Source organism: Phycodurus eques, chromosome 12, assembly GCF_024500275.1.
Source record: "Phycodurus eques isolate BA_2022a chromosome 12, UOR_Pequ_1.1, whole genome shotgun sequence".
Classification (NCBI taxonomy): Eukaryota; Metazoa; Chordata; class Actinopteri; order Syngnathiformes; family Syngnathidae; genus Phycodurus; species Phycodurus eques.
The window spans coordinates 14278029-14301635 of NC_084536.1; the positions used below are offsets into that span (position 1 = coordinate 14278029).

The 23607-nt window shown below is 42.0% G+C and overlaps 1 protein-coding gene across 14 annotated transcripts in view; it reads left to right on the top strand.

The window, feature by feature from the left end:
* The window catches only part of fmnl2a (formin-like 2a), a 77672-nt gene that overhangs the window by 51272 nt on the left and 2793 nt on the right, over positions 1 to 23607 (top strand). For 5 of the 14 annotated variants that reach the window (XM_061691722.1, XM_061691721.1, XM_061691728.1 and 2 more), the window contains 18 exons: positions 139 to 232; positions 1491 to 1565; positions 5294 to 5404; positions 5559 to 5708; positions 5990 to 6091; positions 7962 to 8277; positions 10211 to 10411; positions 10865 to 10885; positions 11643 to 11767; positions 11855 to 12054; positions 12967 to 13201; positions 13280 to 13348; positions 13847 to 13927; positions 14003 to 14132; positions 14448 to 14611; positions 14690 to 14791; positions 16455 to 16550; positions 16780 to 16903. In XM_061691722.1, the coding sequence (XP_061547706.1) occupies positions 139 to 232; positions 1491 to 1565; positions 5294 to 5404; positions 5559 to 5708; positions 5990 to 6091; positions 7962 to 8277; positions 10211 to 10411; positions 10865 to 10885; positions 11643 to 11767; positions 11855 to 12054; positions 12967 to 13201; positions 13280 to 13348; positions 13847 to 13927; positions 14003 to 14132; positions 14448 to 14611; positions 14690 to 14791; positions 16455 to 16550; positions 16780 to 16903 (2396 nt within the window). Of the gene's footprint in view, positions 1 to 138; positions 233 to 1490; positions 1566 to 5293; positions 5405 to 5558; positions 5709 to 5989; positions 6092 to 7961; positions 8278 to 10210; positions 10412 to 10864; positions 10886 to 11642; positions 11768 to 11854; positions 12055 to 12966; positions 13202 to 13279; positions 13349 to 13846; positions 13928 to 14002; positions 14133 to 14447; positions 14612 to 14689; positions 14792 to 16454; positions 16551 to 16779; positions 16904 to 19497; positions 19621 to 23089; positions 23190 to 23607 lie in introns of all 14 variants that reach the window. The other 9 variants (XM_061691724.1, XM_061691733.1, XM_061691729.1 and 6 more) reach the window with 5 other exon arrangements.

Genomic DNA, 23607 nt, shown 5'->3' on the forward strand with positions numbered 1-23607 from the left:
TTGTTATTGGTTTCGCTCCATCTGTAATGCAGAGGAAACATTTCATGTGCATTTGTTCACAACAAATAAACATGATTCTTCTCTATTCTTCATTTATTCGAAGGCATTTATGCACTTATTGTCCCCATGTTTCCACAGAACCAAAGCTCTGGTCTTGGAGCTCCTGGCGGCGGTTTGTCTCGTGAGGGGAGGCCATGAAATCATCCTCGCCGCGTTTGACAACTTCAAGGAGGTAGGAGCAGACGGTGACTCGGCCTGCAGCAATGCTCCCTAGCTCACGCGGAGGAATTAACTATTTGTCAACAGATTACAGACCCCCGTTTAGCTAGCGTACACAGGAGGACCCACTTGGCCTCCGTAGAACGCAGCTAAGTGTGCTTGGCATGCACACAAAGCCTCAGAGTAGCAGAGAGGCAGATGTGAGCGACAGCCTTGATGAACTCTTTTAGGATGCTGGCAAAAAAGAGTTCATGACAGAGTGGGCGGAGGTTTGACGCATGCGGACGCGGGTCCACTGCAGTCGTTGCAAAATTTAATCCTGAATGAAAAATTGAGCGTCATACTCAGCCTCACCAGCATAAGTGGCAGAATAAGCGTCGGCTCGTCGCAGCTCATCTCATGAGAGGAGAGAGGAAGGCGAGAATAATGAGGGCTTTCTTGCAGTGTGCATAAAGGAATAGTTTGAATTTTTGAAGTTGTGATTTAAAAGTGTCTCTTAAAAGCAAAGTGATGTTACATCTACTTCGCTCCGTGACTTTGATAGCCCATCTTGGATTCGGAGCATTAAAGGGATTTTATTTTATTTATTTTTTCTTTTTTTATATATTTGATGTCTCCTACTTGCTGCATCTTCGATTCTTCATCAAACTCCACCATTGCCCTCAAGTTGAACTGTAGCGCTCCACTTTTGCTCTTTTTACATCTCGCTCTCCTGCTGCCTCCAAAATTTTAGTTCAAATATACCTCAGTATCAGAAGTTGCTTTACATCTGAAGAAAGCTGTGGCACATTCAGTGGAAAACATTTTCATTTGTGTTATTGAAAAGAAAAGAAAAATCACATTTGGAGGATGTGGAACTCCAAGAGGATTTGGAGTTGAACCAAAATTCTGGAAAAAAATATGAAGGGGTATGTACCAGTGATGGCATAGAAATTATTAGAGGAAAAGGTATAGCTTCCTAAATATAATTAAACATCAATTCCCTGTCATTTAAAAACGAAACATATTGGCGCGGTAATGTTTGCTTTTTCTCTTCATTAGGAATCTATCTGTGTAATGGTGATAAAGCATACATGACCATTTCCATTTGGGCAACTAGAAAATTGTTTGTCTAAAATAATTCATGCGAATGTGCGATTGATTGCTATCAATCACATGAAGATGGCTGTGGCTTCATCTTTCAACACAGTGGGCACCGTGATATCAGTAACGCGTCATGTGGTTTGTGGGCATCGTGACATCAGTAAAGCGTCATGTGGTTTGTTTTACAGGTTTGTGCGGAGGAGCAGCGGTTTGAGAGGCTAATGGAGTATTTCAAGAACGAAGACAACAACATTGATTTCATGGTATGTTTCCATACACACACGGTTCTAAATCTAAAACTATTGATCACTGTCCCGCCGAGTCGTCAATCAGCAGGTAAACCGCAGGCAGCTTGCAAGGCTTTTGAGGCTTGTAAGTCCATCCATCCATTATCTGAGCTGCTTATCCTCACAAGGGTCACGGGAGCGCTGGAGCCTAACCCAGCTATCATCGGGCAGGGTGCACCCTGAACCGGTTGCCAGACAATCACAGGCCACATATAAACAAACAACCATTCGCATTCACATTCACACCTACAGGCAATTTAGAGTCTTCAATTAATGCATTAATTAATGCAGACACTCTAACCAGTCGCACACTGTGCCACTGCTTGTAAGTCCTTTAGTGATTTTTTTTTTTTTTACATTGCTGTTGGGATTATATCCTCTTCATATAAATGATTTAGTGAATCTGGAGATGGATGAACCACCCAATGACATTTTATATTTTAACAGTGAAGACAAGCTTGTGATTTGGCTGAAGTGGGCCTAGTTAGTGGATCAGAATAAAATACACTCTCAAGAAAGAGCCATCTTAGGCCCCTTTAAGTGTCCTCATTCATGTCAACTGTATTATGAAAGTGTGTTAAAGGATCAGTGAGTGAAAAGCAGAAGGTGATGTGTTTGAATGTGTGAACTGAGTGACCATAGCGTTAAAGCAAACAGACCTAGCTGGTTTGCACCTTTTGCACATTGAGGGCATTAAATCTGGAATTAGGATGCAAGAAAGTGTGTGTGTGTGTGTGTGTGTTTACCACCTCATCCATTCATGCAAAGTCTCATAAAGAAGCCACTTGTGTTTGGATTCCTTTATCGACGTACCAGATAAACTACTCAGTCAGCGGTCATAGCTAAACACAACAATTTTGAAAACTAGCTTTCTGGCTAATTCTGGCTTTTTTAACCATGTGTATTTCATGTGTTTCATGAAATTGCATTGTCCCCTTTCAAATAAACTGATTAAGATTAAGAACAATGAGGGTTTACTTGCAGGCTGTCACAAGATGTAAATTGCTTGTCATAAAAATACATTAAACATTACCTTTTATTGTGGATAGTACAGTTCAACTGAATCTATGGCATAGGAATAAGTGTGTGTGTGTATGTGTGTGTGCGCGTGCACCCCTGTGGGCGTGTGTGCGCACGTTTATTTTCTGATGGCGAGCAGTTACAGAAAGTTGAGCGGCATAAATAGAATTATTTCCAAAGCCTAACTTCTAAAATGTGTACAAATCTTGACTCATAACAGGTTGCTTTGATCTACTTGTGCACTTTTTCTTAACCAACTGGAAACTTGATTGGCAGTATATTTATTGCCTGTTAAGGCATTAATGACTGTTATACCTCTGTGCCAAATTTAATAGTTGTTAAAGTGCAATTTTTGCGAACAGAGCCTGAGTCTGTTTAATTTAGATTTTTTATCTAAGCTCTTTATTGTTCTATATTAAAATGTCAATCTTCATTATTTTTAGAATTAAAAGTGAATTGTTCTTAAAAAGGACGTACTTGCATTATTATGCTGTAATATCATTATATTAGTGGCATAAAAAATATCAACGATACTATTGTGTGTTGTGATAGTTTTTGGGGAAATATATCGTCCTAAAATAATGCTATCGTTACAGACCTAATCACATATAATATATTGAGAGAGAGCAAGAGCAATGGATAATACAAAGATATTGTACAAACAGCATAAAAAAAATAAAAATCTGCAATATAGTGGGACCGCGACGCAAGAACCGTGATATAGCGTAGGATTACTGTATCTGTATTCTGTGATGATAAGTTACAGGAACTCATTGTTCCCGGGTTGGGACTCATTGTTTCCTTGACATGTGCATTCCGGGTCTCACATAGTCTCAAGTGTAAAATGATCAATGATAAAGCAGTAAATATTAATACATATATGTATTATAATAATAAAGAGGACTGACTGTCCATCCATCCATCCATTTTCTGTACCGCTTCTCCTCACTAGGGTCGCAGGCGTGCTGGAGCCTATCCCAGCTATCTTTGGGCGAGAGGTGGGGTACACCCTTAACTGGTTGCCAGCCATTCGCAGGTCACATATAAACAAACAACCATTCGCACTCACATTCAAACCTATGTGCGATTTAGAATCCTCAATTAACCTACCATGCATGTTTTTGGGATGTCGGAGGAAACTGGAGTACCCGAAGAAAAACCACGCAGGCAGGGGGAGAACATGCAAACTCCACACAGGCGGGGCCAGGATATGAACCCCGGTACTCAGATCTGTGAGGCAGATGTCCTAATCTAAGCAGTCGTCCACCGTGCCACTGACTGTCTCTGTGTTTCTCTTTGTGTTTCATCAAAATAAGATATTTCAAACTTTTTACTTTGGAAAAGAATGACCATTTTTTTCAGATTTTCTGACATGTTACAGAATCAGAATCATCTTTATTTGCCAAGTATGTCCAAAAAACACACAAGGAATTTGTCTCCGGTAGTTGGACCCGCTCTAGTACGACAACAGACAGTCAATTTACAGGACACTTTGGAGACAGAAAGACATTGACAAAAAAAAAAACAGTCACTGAGCAGTAAAGGGTTGCTAGTTATCTGGTAGGCGGCACGGTGGCCGACTGGTTAGAGTGTCAGCCTCACAGTTCTGAGGACCTGGGTTCAATCCCCGGCCCCGCCTGTGTGGAGTTTGCATGTTCTCCCCGTGCCTGTGTGGGTTTTCTCCGGGCACTCCGGTTTCCTCCCACATCCCAAAAACATGCATTAATTGGAGACTCTAAATTGCCCGTAGGAATGACTGTGAGTGCGAATGGTTGTTTGTTTCTATGTGCCCTGCGATTGGCTGGCAACCAGTTCAGGGTATACCCCGCCTCCTGCCGGATGACAGCAGGGATAGGCTCCAGCATGCCTGCGACCCTAGTGAGGAGACGTGGCTCAGAAAATGGATGGATGGATAGTTATCTGGTAATGCCGGTACATTTATTTTTTATTTTTTATTTATTTATTTATTTTTTTGACAATTGGGCAAAAAGATGCAGACTGAACTAGTAGCTGAATCATAATCGATTTATGTTTATGCATTTTCTGCACTGTCAATTTAAAATAATATCCTGTTTTTTGAAAAAAGGGATGGAAATTTATTTATTTTTTAAATTCCGATTCATCAATGAATTGAAATAATAATCACCAGATTAATTGATGATTAAAATTATTGTTAGTTGCTCCATTAAAGAATAATGTTGGATTTGTGGTTGAAGTATAGATAAACTGGTGTTATAACCCCACTTTTGGCTTACTAGTATGCAATTAAACCATACTGGTAAATTCCTGGGCTGCGTTTGGCCCAACTAGTAGGCATGTGTCTTGTAAATTGGCAATAAGACAGTCATTCTATCAGTGTGCCCTAGTTGTTCTACTAATGAAGTGAATTTTGTTACAAGTGAGGACAAAAGAATGTACTAGTACATGGACCTTAAGATGAATATCAAGAATATCGAATAAATGCTCAAAACAGCTTTCCATAGCTATTAAGCCCTAGTTTATCAGACAAGTGATTGTGCCTAATAAATTCTGCCTAGCAACAACTGATTAGAGACATGACTAGGAACTAGAATATGAGCAATTATGTAAATATGTTTCTAGGACTAGTAAATTAAAGATTGCTCAAGATGTGTAAATTATGCATGCTCTGTTCATTATTGTGTTCTCGTGTTTTTGCTCTCTAGGTGGCCTGCATGCAGTTCATCAACATTGTCGTGCACTCGGTGGAGGACATGAACTTCCGGGTTCATCTGCAGTACGACTTCACCAAGCTGTCTTTGGACGAATTCTTGGACGTGAGTTGAAACACGAGTGTGGCTGCTACAAATGGAGAGCCCAAACCCTATTAAGCTCAACATTGTCATGGCTGCACCCTGGAGACGCTCGCTGCGTGAACTCTGCTAATAACATCATCTCAGTCAAACCTGTATTTATGTGTCCATCTTATAGAAAGTCAAGCACACAGAAAGCGATAAGCTCCAGGTTCAGATCCAGGCCTACTTGGACAACGTATTCGACGTTGGCGCCCTCCTGGAGGATGCAGAGACCAAAAACGCTGCCCTGGAGCGTGTGGAGGAGCTGGAAGAAAACATGTCACATGTGAGAGACCTTGAGTACTCATGATTTTCAATCTGCCTATCTTCCTGTGACAGCACACTATTAAAGTTTAAAATGTCACAATGTTGAAGCTTGGGTGCAGCGTAGGTCAATAAACTGACACGGGAGACGTCAGAACGCCGTCTCGCAGCATGGCCGTTACTCTGATCCCATGACTGTCAGTCAATCGATGGATCCCTGACATCTTTTTTTGACAATTTCAGGGATCCCTGAGGTCTTTTTTGACAATTTCAAAATAATTTATTTTCTTTTTGTCCCTGCAGTTGACAGAGAAGCTGCTGGATGCCGAGAATGAAGCCATGGCCAAGATAGTGGAGCTGGAGAAGCAGCTCATGCAGACAAACAAGGATCTAGAAGGCATGAAGGTCTGACTCTTGTTCTCTGGAAATTAAAATTTTTATTGAGGGAGTGACTAGATTTACGGGAGCGTAATAGATTTCTTGTTTGCTATGTGAAAAAGTCGAACCCTAACATTTAAGCCCCCCCTTACAGCATCTGAGAAATATGACATATTTTGGTGTATCTCGATGGTCACGTAAATATAGCCACTGGGTTTAACACATAATGAAACTGTATATTGTCGCTGTACGTTGTACTGTAAGTTCAAATAAAAATAAATAAATATTAAATCTATCTGATAGTAGTAACAAATAAAGTCTGTTACGGGATCTATTTCTGTATTTAACACATACATAAGGCGCACCGTATTATTGGGCACATGCATGGTAAAACATAAGCTAGCTTAAAACATACGGTAGCATGCATGCACGCTAAAAAATTTTTTTAAAAGGCAGCGGGAGCAAAACTGAGTTCGGTTGTACTTTATTGAAGTATTTAACAATGTAATCACGTTATTTTTAGATCAACCCTCATCCACAAATCCATCAAAGTCCTCATCTGTATCCAAAATGAACAGCTGGGCAAGTTCTCAATCAAACACGCCAGGTTCCCTCTCGTCATTGTCAGAGTCAGTCTCGTTGCCGTGCGGCTCCACAGAAATGATGCCGGCTTTTACGAAAGCTCGAACAACAGTGCTAGCAGGCACGTTAGCCCAAGCATCCACAATCCATTCACAAATTGTGGCGTAACTCACCCGGCGCTGCCTCCTAGTCTTAGTAAAGCTGTGTTCGCCATCTGTCATCGCTGCCCACAACTTCATTTTGAACGCCCTGTTTATTTACACGGATTTCCAGCAGTTCGTCAAGCCTCCCGGAATGATGGGAAGGTTATTCCCAATGGTGACTGTAGCGATGCTTCTCCCGGCTGTTCTTTGCTCATTAATTCATTGCTCGAGTTGGTCTTCCAACTTGGGCCTTGTTTCCGCGTTTTGTTTTTCTTTTTTTTCCCGCAGAAACTCAGCTTCGTCTTCCCGCTTCCTCCACTTGCGAACCATGGATTCGTTGATCTTGAATTCTCTCACAGCTGCGGCTGCTCGATTCCCATGTTCCTCCGCGTAACTAATAGCTTGCAGTTTAAACTGTGCTTTGTAAGCGTGTCTCTTCGTAGGTGCCATTTACGGGGGTCCTTAGCCAAACCGATGCACATGCCGGAACTATATACCTACTGGGGGCGTGTCTTTAGCCTCCTCTGTCACACGCACCCTTCCCACTTTACGTCCGCATGCTGTCCTCAGTCACGTCCGCCTTCCTCTATATAAGCAGCGTGTCGGCAGGAAATGCTCCCAGTCAGTCAACCGGAGCGCTCATTAAAGTCATACAACAACATTTACAGATTTAGGAACTCGGTGCACACACAAGGCGCGCGCCGCATTATATGGCGCCCCGTCCATTTTGGAGAAAAGTTAACGCCTTATGGTCGTGAAAATATGGTAGGTGATATACTTGTTCCAGAGTGTGTTATGAGAATCTCCTGCCTTGAGTACTTTTTCAGATGAATTTTCAGTATCATCCTCTTGTGGATACAAAATTACAATTCATTTTGTATTTCAAACTCATAGTTCATGAAATATACATGGTTAAAGCAAGCTACACCATGTAATATAACACCTCACAAACTATACAACAACTTATGACAATGTCTTATAAATAAAAGTTGCATGACGTAAATAACCACATTCACCAAACTATTCAGAGAGGATTTCAAGCGGTGTAAGTGTTTTTAATGCTTTCACATAAAACTTGACCAAGAGAAAAAAAGATCATAAAATACAAACTTGAAAAATTACTGACTGAATGTAAATTATGGGTACAATCACCTGCACCTGCACTCATACAGGAAGCCTACAAAGACACAAGTGGGAAGCTCCACTCACTGCGGCAGATCTTGAAGGAGAAGGACGAGGCCATCCAGCGGCAGAGTCACCTGGAGAAGAAGATCCATGAGCTGGAGAAGCAGGGCACCATCAGGATCCACAAAAAGGGAAACGGCGACATCTGCATCCTTCCGTTGTCACCGCCCAGCAGTGTGGAAGGTTTAACGGGCACCACCGTGAGCGGAAACGGCGTTGGCGTCCACAGTCCGGGCGCTCCGGGAGGCGTTGTGGGTGCTCCTGAGGCTCCTCCCCCGCCACCATTGCTAGGGAATGGCTCATGTAGGTGCACTGTTAGCGTATGCACACTCTGAAACTGAGGCCTTCTTTAAATAAGGACCTAATATTCTCCGAAGTTCAGTAAGTAAACATAATTTGAGGAAATACAATATACCGTACATGAGGGATGGAAGACATTGCCTTTTAATAAAAATAAATAAATCAAATTTCTGATTAAAATAGTTTTTTTTCTCCAACCAATAAAAAATAGTGTATTCAAAATCTGGAGAAAGTGGCCCTTTAAATGCACTAAATAATGCATTTTAATAACATATTTGACAATTTATTATCAATAAATTTACAAAAATAATCCCTTTGGAAATAATTGATCACAATAATACTGCCACGGAATATAACTCCACACAGGCAATCCCCGGTCTTCAGAACTGTGAGGCAGACGCTCTAACCAGTCATCCACCGTGCCGCCGTCAACAAAATCCTTCATAGTATATACAGATTTTTCCACGTGTTATGGTCCAATGAAACCAAGGTCAAAACTTTTTGGGGCTGGGGACTGTGGCCTTAGTCAAGGTGGAGGGCGTTATGAACAGTTAGAAATACAGTGATCCCTCGTTTTTCGCGGTTAATGGGGACCAGAACCCCCCGCGAAAGTTGAAAAACCGCAAAGTAGGATTTGACCCCCCCCCCAGGAATTTTCGTGTATGTGGTTTGACACCCCCCCCTATGTAAACAGTATTTATACTTTACATATTTGAGACAAAGATTACAACAGTACACGTATTTACTATTTACTACTTTAACTATAAAACCTTATACAGTAATTAACATTCATCAACATTGCCTTCTGAGAGAGGCGAAGAGGCTTGCGTTGGTGGCGGAGGAGAGGCTCTCACTTGACTCGTAGAGGCTTTAGGTTCACTCGGAGACTCATCTGCTGGAGATGCTGATGGTGTAGCTGGGGTTTTACCTTGGAGAAAAACATGGTGAAGGGTAGTTATTGTCTGTTTTTTCTTTTGCTTTAAAATTACCCTGTACAAGGACATAACCCCGTCTCTTATTATGCGGAGTTACCACATGTTTCGCTTCCTTATTGAAGCAGTTTTGCGGATTTTTGCGTCCTCTTTCTTGATGTACCGCACTGTAGATTCATTCACGCCATAATGGCGTGCCACAGATGCATAACTTCTGCCCTCTTTGATCATATCTAAAAGTTTCACTTTTTCGCTGATGGTCATCATCATCATCTTCCTCTTGGGCGCCCCGGAGGAAGCTTTCCCAGGGCACAGCACTTAGGCGGCACCGCCTAACTAATCAAAAAAAGTTATCGCTTAAACAAAAAAAGTTAGAACACAACACTAAGATACAGTATGTGAGACAGTCAACAGCGTGGACGAGACTGGCGAGACACAAGGGAAGATGCTGGGTGAGGCTGCGATGATGCGCAGTCAGTCAGCTCACGGGATAAATCCACTCGTGCTCTCATTGGTCGATGTCGTGCCGGGAAGTGCCTGTGGCATGTGCAAAGCCTCTGAGTCAACTCATCTCTGTTTGGCAACCAGGGAAACCTCTCTTGTGCATCAACATGAAAAAATGCGTCTCCGCAATATGGCTGCTGTTATGGCTGTATTTTTTCAGTTTTATTTTTTAATGAATTTTTTTTTTTATTCGTATTTGGGAAAAACATGCGATGCACTGAAGTCGCAAAACGTGAAGTGGCAAGGGAACACTGTAGCAGTCAGCGTTAGCATAGCATAACATAGCTAGAAAACAAAAAAAACAAAAGGAAAACCTACTAGTACAACAATAAAGTATTTGGTGCTAATCAGATAGTGGTAAACAAATATTGGACAAAAATGAACAGCCTTACCCAAAAAATTCAATTAATGGATTATATCGATAACTGCCTAACCCTACTTACCGAAATACTAAGACGACGGTGACTCAAGAACACTAAGCTCATTGTCTTCTCTTACAGTGCCAAATGGACCGTCGTCATCATCCACTCCTGCACCAGCTCCTCCGCCACCACCGCCACCTCCTCCGCCACCGCCACCACCCCCGCTTCCACCTTCCGCCTCAGAGATGTTAGCCTACTTACCTCCCCCACCTCCTCCTGCTGCTCCTCCTCTGCCTGGCTGCGGGACCCCCACTGTTATCATAAACTCGGGTTTAGCCGGTAAGCTTCCTGAAGTGGAAATACAAAGTTGTACACAACATTTCTCGAGAGACCGTTTTTCACATTATATTTTCCATCCTCAACCTTGGTCCAGTCGCAGGCAAACAGATGACTGCATAAGCTTATTCTCTGTTCAACTTTCAAAGCTTTTTCTCAACTGTGCTGGAGTAGCTTTATGGTTTATGATACGTCAAATAAGGTCAATAGAATTGAGGATTTTATTTCCAGACTTGCCACCACATTCTCAAAGTATGAATGACTGCTTCATCTTCTACTTTCAAATAGCCTTTTCAAACCATTAATTTAGCCTGGACTGGAGAAACATTTTATTTATGTTATGCTACCTCCAGCTTTGACTTGTGTGCCTTTTGAAATATGCATGTTCATTTCCCCTAATTTCTTTTCAACTTCTTATCAATGTATCTTTGAATTGTTTGTTTTTCTGCCAACCAGAGGGACCCATCAAACTTTTCTGTAGGTTCTACCTTTTCTGTTGTTATTTTATTTTATTTTTTTACCCGATGCTTCTCTCCCACATACTTTGAAATTGGTATTTTCTGTCTCAAATGCAGTTAGCCTCTTTTTGGCCACGGAGACCACATGTGTCAAAACATGTGGAGCATTCAGTAGTTTGAGCAAATTTATGAGCAAGTTTTTCCAATGAGCTTTCATATCAAAACAGAAAATACCAAGTTTCAAATGATCTGCATGGTTTCACCACCCCATGTTGGTAGAGTACAGTATTGTGATGTTGTGTTTTTGTGTTTTGCCACATCTCAAAAGTGTCGGTCGCATGCTCAGACACAATCGCCTGATGTGAAAAGCAGATGATAGGGAGCTTTTTCTTCATCTATTTTGCTCACACGCCCCACTCAAATAAAACGTCAGCGTTGCTGGAGAGTCATTAGACAGCCATAATCATTCCAATTAGGCAGAGTCCTAAAATGCATGACATATGGAGTGAATAAACATAATAGGAGACTTTAAAAGCATTTACTGCACAGTTGCCCTAGTAATGTAATTCTGGCCTAATAATTAAAGGATCTTTGTCCATGCCAAACCACTTTCCACTGAGCATGTTTACTTACAGGACACATGCACCTGTGAAACGTTTTGTTCACACTCCCTGATTCATCATCGACCCCATTCCCCAATAATCCCTGCATGTGAGTGTGTAAGTGTGTGCACACTCAACTACAAGGTGATTCTCATGACTCCCTTTCCTGTCCAGCTGTTAAGATCAAGAAGCCCATCAAAACCAAGTTCCGCATGCCCGTCTTCAACTGGGTGGCCTTGAAACCCAACCAGATCAACGGGACCGTCTTCAACGAGATAGACGACGAGAGGATACTTGAGGTGAGCATCTTCAGCACACGTCCACGGCCTGCCCGCCATTTTCCTGTCGTAGCCCTACACAAATGCGATTGTTGTTTGGCATCCCAGGAGCTGAACGTGGATGAGTTTGAGGAAATGTTTAAGACGAAAGCCCAGGGCCAGGCGGTACAGCTGACCATGAGCAAGCAGATAATTCAGAAAGGACCCAACAAGGTGACGCTGCTGGACTCCAACAGGGCAAAGAATTTGGCCATTACACTGAGGAAAGTGGGCAAGACGCCTGAGGAGATCTGCAAGGCCATTCAGCTGTAAGTAGATTGTGGAAAACGTAACTTATTTCAGTCGTTCAATACAAAAGGTGACTCATAGACTTTACGGTACTCACACAAAGTTTGGGATACTGGGCTTTTAATTTAAATTTTGTGATGAACCAAAAACAAAATGAGCAAAAATATTGGTACACTACCAGAGTCTTACTGTTTCGAACGTGGGTCCGCTTACGTCATGTAACTTGGACTTTTCTTAGGGTAATTTTACACCATTTTCCTGGCAGCCAGGGCCATGAACAAAACGGGAGGGTGCTGAGACGACGGCAGGGGGGCAGGATGGGCAAACGTGACAGGCCTTGATTGCTGTGGATGCTGAGAAAAACTGCTGAGAAATTTGCCATGTCAGTCACAGTGCAGATGAGAAATGTCAAGTCAGCCATAGTGAAAGGGGCTGAATGCAACTAAACCTGACAATAGTAATAACGACAGGAGAAATAGGTATTCTCCGGCATCGCAGTCCTTTCAAGTTGTGTCTGTCAGATTCTGCCATGTTTGGCCCACGTTTTTTTCCCGAGTGCTTGCATTTTCTAGCAATCTTCAGCTGATTATCAAACATTTACTGAGCAGCAGTGCACGCCCCCTTGCGCTGACACCGACTCCGGAGACAAACTCCGCCAACTCTGCGTCCATGTTTCATTCATAGAAAGCCTTGACCCAACGTGAGAAATGTGAGTGACCCCATCAGAATGTGACGGGCTGGGAGGGAATGGACCGGTATCTGTTGTAAACCGTGGGCCGAACAGTAGTGGTGACTCGGTGGCCCCTTCCCTTGAAATAGTTCTACTGTAGACAAATGCTGGTCGCCAGTCACACACACACACACAATGCAGTAACACAATGTTGTCAAATACGATCAGAGCTGAATCCCATCGGTGTTCTCCTGCCGCTTAGCTTCGACCTGCGTACTCTGCCGGTGGACTTTGTGGAGTGCCTCATGCGCTTCCAGCCCACTGAGAATGAGGTTAAGACCTTGCGTCAGTTCGAGAAGGAGCGCAAGCCGCTGGAGAGCCTGACGGACGAGGACCGCTTCATGATGCAGTTCAGCAAGATCGAGCGGCTCATGCAGAAGATGACCATCATGGCCTTCATCGGCAACTTCACGGAGAGCATACAGATGCTCACGCCGGTATTAGATTTTTTTCATCTGCTGGGGTTTGATAAAATTGTCGGTGCACTGAATTCACTTTCTTCTGTTTTCTCATAGCAACTCCATGCAGTCATAGCAGCATCAGTGTCCATCAAGTCATCACAGAAGCTGAAGAAAATTCTAGAGGCACGTGAGCTCATTGACTCTAGACTGGAAATAGTAGTTGTCAGTAGTACAGTGGCTCCAGCTATTCTCGGGGGTTAGGGTTGGGGCCGAACCGGCAATAGTGAAAACCTGCGTATAATTGACACCCTTTAAAAATTGCATTGGAATTTTTTTTAACCCCAAAGATTCTTAAATAAGTGAGGATAAATTGCCAATAAGCATTTTCAGGATTAGTTCTCCCAAAAAAAGAAAGAGCAAAAAGAAGAAGAAGAAAACAAAATTATAAAAATGAAAAATATTACTTATTTATTTATGTATCTTTTTGTTATTAGCGAATTGGTGATTCTGCGTTTGCCGAACCATGTAGTAGTATGATGAGTTTATTACCGGTAGATTGTTATTGGATTGTACTGTAATTTACCAACTCTGCACAAGACTTCAATGGTGTCTTTACATCCACTTGGAATGCATGTAACAAATCGTGGTCGTTTGTAATTTACATTTTTATCTTCCCCGCAGATTATTTTAGCACTCGGAAACTACATGAACAGCAGCAAAAGAGGAGCAGTTTATGGATTCAAGCTGCAAAGTTTAGACCTGGTTAGTCAAGTCTGCCATCCATTGTTCATCATAAGGTAACCACGCACATATCTCTCATTTTTGTTTGCCTTGCAGCTGCTCGATACCAAGTCGACGGACCGCAAGATAACGCTGTTGCACTACATTGCTAATGTGGTGAAGGAGAAATATACGCAGGTCTCCTTCTTCTACAACGAGCTGCACTACGTGGAGAAAGCAGCAGCAGGTGAGCCCTCACGGCTGTTTGCCACATTGGGCCTGTAGACATACTGTGCGTTTACAAATAGAATCATATTCCAACTACATCCAACTATAGAATCATTTAACTTGTTTATTGGTGTGGTGATCGTGTAGAACCGTATTTTCTATTTTGCTCCCATCATGTAGATAAATGAGCCAAAACAGTGTGTTGTTATGGTCTGCAGTATGCTTTCTTTTTGACACAGCTCTTGTATTACATCTCCTTACAGGTGTACCTAAAGCTGTGACCAATGATTATGGTTTCCTTGAATGTGCACTCACGTTAGCTCATGTTTCACAGTGTCGCTAGACAACGTCCTGCTGGATGTGAAGGAGCTGCAGAGAGGCATGGAGCTGACCAAGAGGGAATACAGCATGCATGGCCACAACACCATGCTCAAGGACTTTAACACGCACAACGAGAGCAAGCTGAAGAAGCTCCAGGACGACGCCAAGATCGCGCAGGTGAAACCAGCGTGTTTTGTAACCTGCTGAAAGCGCACCGGTAAATTTCATGGATGAACCAGCTTGTGTTTGTTTCAGGATGCCTTCGATGAGGCTGTGAAATTCTACGGGGAGAGTTCAAAAACCACGCCGCCCTCTGTCTTCTTCCCTGTGTTTGTACGCTTTGTGAAGGCTTACCGGGTGAACATCTCGTGCATTCACACACACCAAACGATGTTGCAGGGTTAGTGTGTCACAAACATTACTATTGGCACTAGTGCTAATGCAACATGACCATTGAACACTGATATTACAGATTACTTTATGCTGGGTTAGCAACAACAGCGGCTACTCAACATCAAAATGTTTTTAAGATTTTATTTTGAGATCAATTTGATCCATTATGCTGCTTTAAGTTGCTGATTTAAAACTATTAATGTTGTGTTAATTTTACCTCACGTTCAAAGCATACATGTATTATCAACTGGAATATGGGGACAAATACATTGGTCAAGTACATTTTCCAATGGGTAGGGGTGGAAGAGGGTCTTGCCCAGCTTGTCTGTGAAATTCAGGTTTGTAAACCGCTGTAATGACTTATAGGTCCCTGTAGAAGGTAGCATGGCATCACTTTGGATTTGAGATCAGCACAGCTTTTGAATAGATAAAGATCAGGGAGTGAATCTCGGCTTGTCACGTTGTTTTAGTAGGGGGAGAAATGCCAACATTTTGGAAGTTGGACAAGTTTAGACACCTCACACTCGAACAGAGGAAATATTATTGCATAAACAGAATATGTGTCACGATAGGTAGTAGAAAGTGTGTCGTGATAGTGAGAAAAGATGACAGCGTGAATGGTGAATATCATGTAAAAAAGCCATTGATGTTCATTTGGTGAGTCAGTGTGGCTTAGTTATATCTGTAAGTAAATCCCTATTTTAGCATCAAAAGCCCTTTCTCAAATCTGTTTTTTTGTTTTTTAGTTTGAGGTGGGCTGCATGATGGCCCACTTGTTAGCATATCTCGCTCACAGTTCTGAGGACCTGGAATCAAATCCGGCCTCCCCCGTGTTGGTTTGCATGTTCTCCCCGTGCCTGGGTGGGTTTTGTCCGAGTACTCAGTTTTCCTCCCACATCCCAATAACATGCATGGTAGGCTGAGAACACTCTAAATTGCCCATAGGTGTGAAAGTGAGTGTGAATGGGTGTTTGTCTATATCCGCCCTGCAACTGGCTTGTGACCAGTTCAGGGTGTACCCCAGCTTTCGCCCAGAGTCAGCTGGGAGAGGCTCTAGCACGACCATGACCCTAGTGAGGATAACCGGTATGGAAAATGGATGGATGGATAGTTTGAGGTGTCTCCAAAAGCAAAAAATATTCGTGTCACAGTCACGGTTTTGCTTGACATGTTTTTTTTGGTTAGAAACCAGTGTTTTTTCTTTCTGCTGAATACTAAAAAACGGGAAAACTAGAAACTAACATTTTTTGGGTGCAGGTTCAGTTTGTATCTTGTTACAGACCAAAATATTTTGTGGGTCTTGAAAGATCAGTCAAAATTCTGTAAAATGCTTTTTAATCATAATTCATTCACTGCCAGCTGTGAATAAGTAAAGATTTTAAAACTTCACACCGAAAGAACCATGAATTTGCTCTTTGCATTTGACAGCAACAATAAGTGACTATTTTCTATTTGTTACAATTTTGTATGCTTTTTCCAATTCAAAATGTTTTCAATGCACACGTGGACATACACGTTGTGGTTGTAATTCTCCTGACTTTGTCTGGTTTTTAGTCCATTTGTTCAGTTAGCTGCACCAAAACACACTGATTTGACTTGTTGAAACGTTGTGTTGTAATCTCCTCAGCAAGCCGAAGAGGACAACGAGCAAAGAAAGAGGCAGCAGCAGCTTCTGATGGAGAAACTTCTTGAACAAGAGGCTCTGAGGGAGGAAGAACAGAAGGTAAGCCGGGCTGGGCCAGGCTGGGCCATGCCTCACCCTGCCTCCCTGCTGATGTCAGGATCTGTTGTGGACCGACCACCTGCTGCCTCCGGTTATATGCGCTTCTCCCACCCTGCTGGGCCGCGTCACCGCTGCTCAGGATCAACCCTTACACTTCGTAAACGCTCTGATGATTGCATTAAACATAGAATGCGTTCAAGGTGTGTGTCGGTGTGTGTGTTCTCCCCAGTCTCCGTCACATAAGAACAAAAGGCAACAGCAGGAGCTGATCCAGGAACTGCGGAAGAAGCAAGTAAAAGACAGCCGCCATGTCTACGAAGGCAAAGACGGCGCCATTGAGGACATCATCACGGGTAATCTCATCGGGCCTTGCTCATTCATTATCACACACATGCACAAGTAAACGTACACATGAAGACACACACACACGTGGGGCTCTCTGCATGAAGGTCCTCTTTGGTAAAACCAACTAACCGATATTTGGGAGGCCATCGTGAACGGAGCTAAGCTAATCCAGTAACACCTTGAAGTGTTGTTGATGTTGTCGCTTATCTGCTTTGCCGTTGCTTAGTAACACGTGGCCGATGCTGTGACTAACTGAGCAAATTAATCATTGTCAAGGTGATAAATACTCTTGCAGGCCACAATGTTTAGGTACACCTGCACCATGAGTTCAACCAGGGTGTTTGCGGATCCTGAAAAAGTCTTTTTGGAAGATGACATTTAATCCTTTATTCATTTAACTGCATCCTTGTCAATTTGTGTTGAACTGGCAAATTTTTTGGACATGGAAAGGTAAAAATGTGAGTACAGTTGTGCCTTGCGGTACAAGTGACCCGACTTACAGGTTTTTTCAGATAAAAGCGCTGTATGGTGGCAATGAACTCAACTCACTTCATAGCAAGCGGCAGTTTGGCAGATAGAGAACAATTCTTAAAAAAAGAGGCTTTAAGATGTTTACTGTCACTCCACTTGAAGTTCACTGTCAAACTAGACATAAAACAAAGAGAATTGCATGTTGTCTATTTAAAACAACCACACAACATTGCCTTAAAGTCTTCGTGCTTAATGCTAACAGATAATGGAAACACCATAGACAGGCTAACGAATAGCATCTATTTGGTGATACACCGCTTTAATGAACAGATCTTTGAACACAAATAATGCAGCAAAACATGTTGCCCGACAATATAACAATACTGACACAGGTATGTGTTCTGTATCCTCTGCAAAAAAACGACTAACATTACTTCAGATTACTGAAGTCACTTTAAGAGATGATTTGAGATATGCCAGATGGAGTTACAAGCATGGTCACAGAGCTAATTAAACTCGTATCTCAAGGCACAACTGGATGTCATTAATATTACCCCATAAATTCTCCCAAATGTGCATGTATCCCGCAGTGCTAATGGTCAACTTTAGTGCGTTTTGAAATTAGAAGTGGCTTTTAAAAAAGCACACAAAGTGCTTCTGCCTTTTTGACACACATGGAGGAATTCATGTAACAGAGTTCATTATCGTAGTTTTGAGTGTAGAACTGCACTGAGCGCTTAAATGTGTGCTTTTAACTGTAATATGCTGTTGTAGGAAAGTGGTTGAATTTGACTTAATACAGCCATCCGTCTCGGGTCGCGGGTGTGCTGGCGCTTTTTTCAGCTAACTTCGGGTGAGAGGCGGGGGTACACCCTGAACCTGGTCACCAGCCATCGCAGGGCATGACTTCTTACACTAAATTGAAAATTCAATTCTTTGTATTTTTTTACACAATGCAGTCAGTACTAGATCTCATTATCAAAAGATAGTGTCGTTTTGTAGGTGTACCTAATGGTGTGGCCTGCGACTATACATACACTATTAAAGTTGATTGTGTTTATACAGCTTGATTGTGTTTATACAGCTTGATCTGAAGATGTTGATGATGATGATGTAGCAATTTAGCAGCATTAACTGCCCGCCTGATGCTGACTGTTAATTTACAGTTTGGGAATTATTTGATCTGCTGCTCAAGTTTGCTCACTTACAAAGAAATGAACAGTGTATCACTCAATGACGTTTTTTTTCCGTTATTTGTGAGTGCACAATGTGCGACCCCATGTATTCCAATCACATTTAACTTCAAAAGATGCTTAAAATAACCTCTGCTAATAAATAAATTGAAATGTGTTAAATTGAACGATGTGATGGCCAGGGGGAGGGGCTTAGGGGTCTATAAGAGGCTATTTTGGAAGGTTTCATGGTGGAGTGTGGAGAGTTGGAAGTAACATCCATCCATTTTCCGTCCCGCTTATTCTCACTAGGGTCGCGGGCGTGCTGGAGCCTATCCCAGCTGACTTGGGTCAGGGGGCGGGGTGCACCCTGAACTGGTCGCCAGCCGATTGCAGGGCACATATAAACAAACAAACAAACATTCGCGCTCACATTCACACCTACGGCAATTTTGAGTCTTCAATCAACCTACCACGCATATTTTTGGGATGTGGGAGGAAAAAACCCATGCAGGCACGGGGAGAACATGCAAACTCCACACAGGCAGGCCGGGATTTGAACCCCGGTCCTCAGAACTGTGAGGCAGATGTGCTAACCAGTTAAGCTCTATGCCGCCAGAAGTAACAGTAACAGTCAATTATTGTCTCATTTGTGGTGGATCTTGTGGAAAATTCCGTGCTTTTTGTTGTAATTTGGGAGGCCAGTACCCTAAACTACATCTGCCTCATATTTCAACTACGCCATTGCTTTTTTTGAGTTTGATAATTGCGTCTGTGACCGTAGTCAGTGACCACCTGTTATTTTCTTTGAAAGTGAGCAAATTCGGCAACGGAGGAAATAATGATTCTCCCTGTGCAAATGCTTTGTGCCAAACTGCAGTAGAAGTCTGCTTCTCTTATATTGTGTGTCTTGTCTTGGCTGTCCTGTTTTGTTTGTTCTGTGGTTGTCATCGACGCAGTGCTGAAGACGGTGCCCTTTACCGCCCGCACCGCCAAGCGCGGCTCTCGGTTCTTCTGCGAGCCCACCCTCAATGAGGAGTACCATTACTAAGCTCGTAGAACACTCGCACACAAACAACAAGGTTGCCGGAACTCTCCGTTCTCCTTTTTCTTCCCCCCGCATTGTTGCCCTCAAACGACCTCGCACGCCTACTAACTTTGACATGGCCTTGCTGTGGTGACGCCAGCACGTTTGTGGATGTTTCTGTGTGTTTTTTTATTGACAGTTCCTTACCTCCTGATCACATGTTGGTGAAGGTCCATCTGCATGACGTCATGAATCATCCTCCTTTAATATACATCATTTCGTCATCCATCTTTCCCTCTCAAGAGTTGACTTTAATCAACAAAAGCTCCATGCTGCTGTTTAGTGGCCGTGGATGGAAATGCAATACATGGAAAGCGTTATCAGTTCAACCCTTGATCATAATTGTAGAATTACCGGTATGCTGCATTGTTATCATTATTAGTGTCTTTTAAAAATTTGATTTTAATATTTACATGTATTCTGTTTTCTAATACAATTGTTCTGAACTTTTTTACACCACATACCACCTTAAACAATAATTAAAAAGTGTATTTAAATAATGGGGTTTGAATTACATTAAAATGTATTGCATATATCCATCCATCCATTTTCGGAGCCGCTTCTCCTCACTAGGGTCGCGGGCGTGTTGGAGCCTACCCAAGCTGTCATCGGGCAGGAGGCGGGGTACACCCTGAACTGGTTGCCAGCCAATCGCAGGGCACAAACAAACAAACAACCAGTCGCACTCACATGCACACCTGCGGGCAATTTAGAGTTGTCAATGAACCTACCATGCATGTTTTTGGGATGTGGGAGGAAACCGGAGTGCCCGGAGAAAACCCACGCAGGCACGGGGAGAACACGCAAACTCCACACAGGCGGGGACGGGGATTGAACCCGGGTCCTCAGAACTGTGAGAGCAGACGCTCTAACCAGTCATCCACCGTTTAGTTTAAAGAAAAATTGTACCTAAACAAAGGTTTGACAAGTTCGAAAAGGTTAAATACAGCTGTACTGTACTTAACAAATATACTGTACTAGATTAAAAAAAAAAAAAAAGTTCAAGCGACTGTAACATTATGCATCGTTTACATTTTTAATTAACCGATTATTTTGCATACAACTCGTTGTACACGTAGCACGCTGAAAATCACCGTTCTATATTTAAAATACTCAAGAATAAATACACATTTTAAAATAAATATAACATTCTATTTAGGACGGCACGGCGCGTGACTGGTTGGAACATCTGCCTCACAGTTCTGAGGACCGGGGTTCAAGCCCCGGCCCCGCCTGTGTGGTGGTCGGTTAATTGACAACTCTAAATTGCCCGCAAGTGTGCATGTGAGTGCGAATGGTTGTTTGTTCCTATGTGCCCTGCGATTGGCTGGCAACCAGTTCAGGGTGTACCCCGCCTCCTGCCCGATGACAGCTGGGATGGGCTCCAGCACGCCCGCGACCCTCGTGAGGAGAAAATCGATAGATGGCTATGAACTCTTTAGAAAGAGTCATTGTATTTAAAAAACTTCATCATGACATTTAATCACAATCATATTTATTTTTCATATGTAATCATAACAATAATGGAAATAAAAGTTAAATATCTATTTAAAGTGGTTTCACCTAAATAGAAAAATATAGCAGTAAAACAAAATCTTAATACATTAAAAAACTGTCTTGTGTTGAAATGTTGGAACCTCTATTTAATGGGTTTCCACCTAAATAGAATATTAGTTATTATTATTATCGGAATTATACATGCAATTGTATGCTTTATTTATTTAAGATTATTGTTATTATTATTAGTGACCATTTAAATCATTGTAATTCTTTTCATGATCAATAATGAAATATTCTATATTGGAGATATCGAATATTAACCTATAAACCCAATTAAATAGGTATTTAACATTTCAATACAGACAAAGACGGTCATTTAAGATTACTGTGACTTTTCCGAAGAAGAAAAACTGCATGATTATCATCATACAGTGGCGTGAAAAGGTTTTGCCCCCCTCTCAAATCCTTCTATCTTTGCATCGTTTCCCCACTTTAATGTTTAAGATCAAACAAAGGTAATATTAGGCAAATATTACCCAAGTGAACTTAAAATGCTGTTTTTAAATGGTGATTTCATTTATTAAGGGGAACAAAAACAACTATTCAAAGTCACCTGGCCCTGTGAAAAAGAATTCATTCCTTGTTCCATCAAGTTGTCCAAGTCCTGAAGGAGCAAAGCAGCCCAAGGCCATCACACAACCACCACCATGTTTGACAGTTGGTATGATGTTCTTTCTCTGAAATGCTGCGCTTGGGAATCATTCAGATGTTTGTTTTTTTTTTTGCAAAAGTAAGATGAGCTTTTTGCATTTTTTTTGGTTAGCAGTGGTTTTCGCCACGGATGTCATTTTTGACCGGTCTCTTCCTTATTCTTGTGTCATGAAAGGCCCGCAATTCTTTAGAAGTTGTCCTGAGCCGCTAGGGAGTCCGAAAACCTACGAAATGACTTTTGTAACCCTTTCCAGACTGATAGATGTCAATGACTTTATTTCTTGACTGTTCTGGAATTTTGTGTCATTTTGTTGCAGCTTTTTTTCGATCTTTTGTCCGACTTAATTTTGTCAGGTGATGGTCTGTTTTAAGTGATTCAAGTGATTGTTTAAGGTATTTCTTTATTGAACACTTCTGGAGGTAATCAAGCTTGGGTGCTATCAATGAAAATTAACAGAAACATGTGACTAGACACAATTAATTCATGATTTAACAAGGGGAGTAATTTTTCACAGAGGGCCAGGTAACTTTGAATAGTTTTTTTTCTTTAATAAAGGAAATCACCATTTTAAAAACAGCTTTTTGAGTTTACTTGGGTTATATTTGTCTGACATTTGTTTGATGATCTTAAACATTAAAGTGGGGAAACTGTGCAAAAATATAAGAATGAGAAAGGGGCCAATATGTTTTCACTGCACTGTTGTGTGTGTGTATATATATATATATATATATATATATATACGAGCATTCTATTTCAGTTGTAATTACTGTAATATACATTCTAAGCAGCAGAAAGTTAAAATGATTGTTTTTGGGTCAATTCTTACACAACATTTGACTGCTGTTTCATTGTTTTTTTTTCAGTCCGCGTTTTGCCTTTTGCATGTTGATTTCCGCATGCCACATTGAAAATATATTTTTCATTTTCCACATTGCGCCGTCTTGAGCTACTTCCATACAACTTGTGCATGCAATTGGATGTTTTCCTGATGTATTCTTTGCTTAACGCATGCTTTTGTTGAAGTTTGAAATGTTTATAGTACCTGTGTGTATTTTGCGCTCATCACGCTGCTGGCAGCCTCTCTGCAAAGACGTTGAAGAAATGTAGCAAAACAAAAGCGCTTGGACCCTCTCCACCTTTAAAAGCCAACTTAGCATCCTCCCGCTCTTTTTGTTGTTGTTGTTGTGTTTTTTTGCACGCTTTAGCCGCCGTGCACTTTGATAACCTCCCTTTTTGTCTTCTCTTTGTCTAGCCCTAAAGAGGAGTAACATTACTAAATTTCCCAATGTCTACTCGAGGCTCAGGAAGTCGTCGGGTAGCACCCCAGTAGTGGTGGATGCGTCCCAAACCTGGCAAGCATCTCTTTATTTACCTCCAAGCTCTTAACGCACACCGCTTGCTCGCCACCAATTCACCCACCGTAGAGAGGCCTTTGACCCTTGAAATTTAACACCACCGTTTCAAAAGGGGTCCTTCAACAAAAGTAAAGAGGTCCAGTTGAGGAAAATGGAGAAAAAGCTCATACTCGAACCTTTTAATATTTACTTGTTTAGTTTTTACCATTGGCGCACTTAAGGATAATTTTATTCTCTCAGTGCAGTGTAAAAATCTACAAAATCAAAATGTTCTTGCAATACTATTATTGTCTGTCTTGCTTTATTTTATTTGCAAGTCAGTTAGCCCGTTCCGGGGGTGGCGACGTAACCTGAAACTGTCCTAAGTCCAAACGCGGCGGCGTATCGCTAACCGACACTAAGGCAGCAGTGAAGC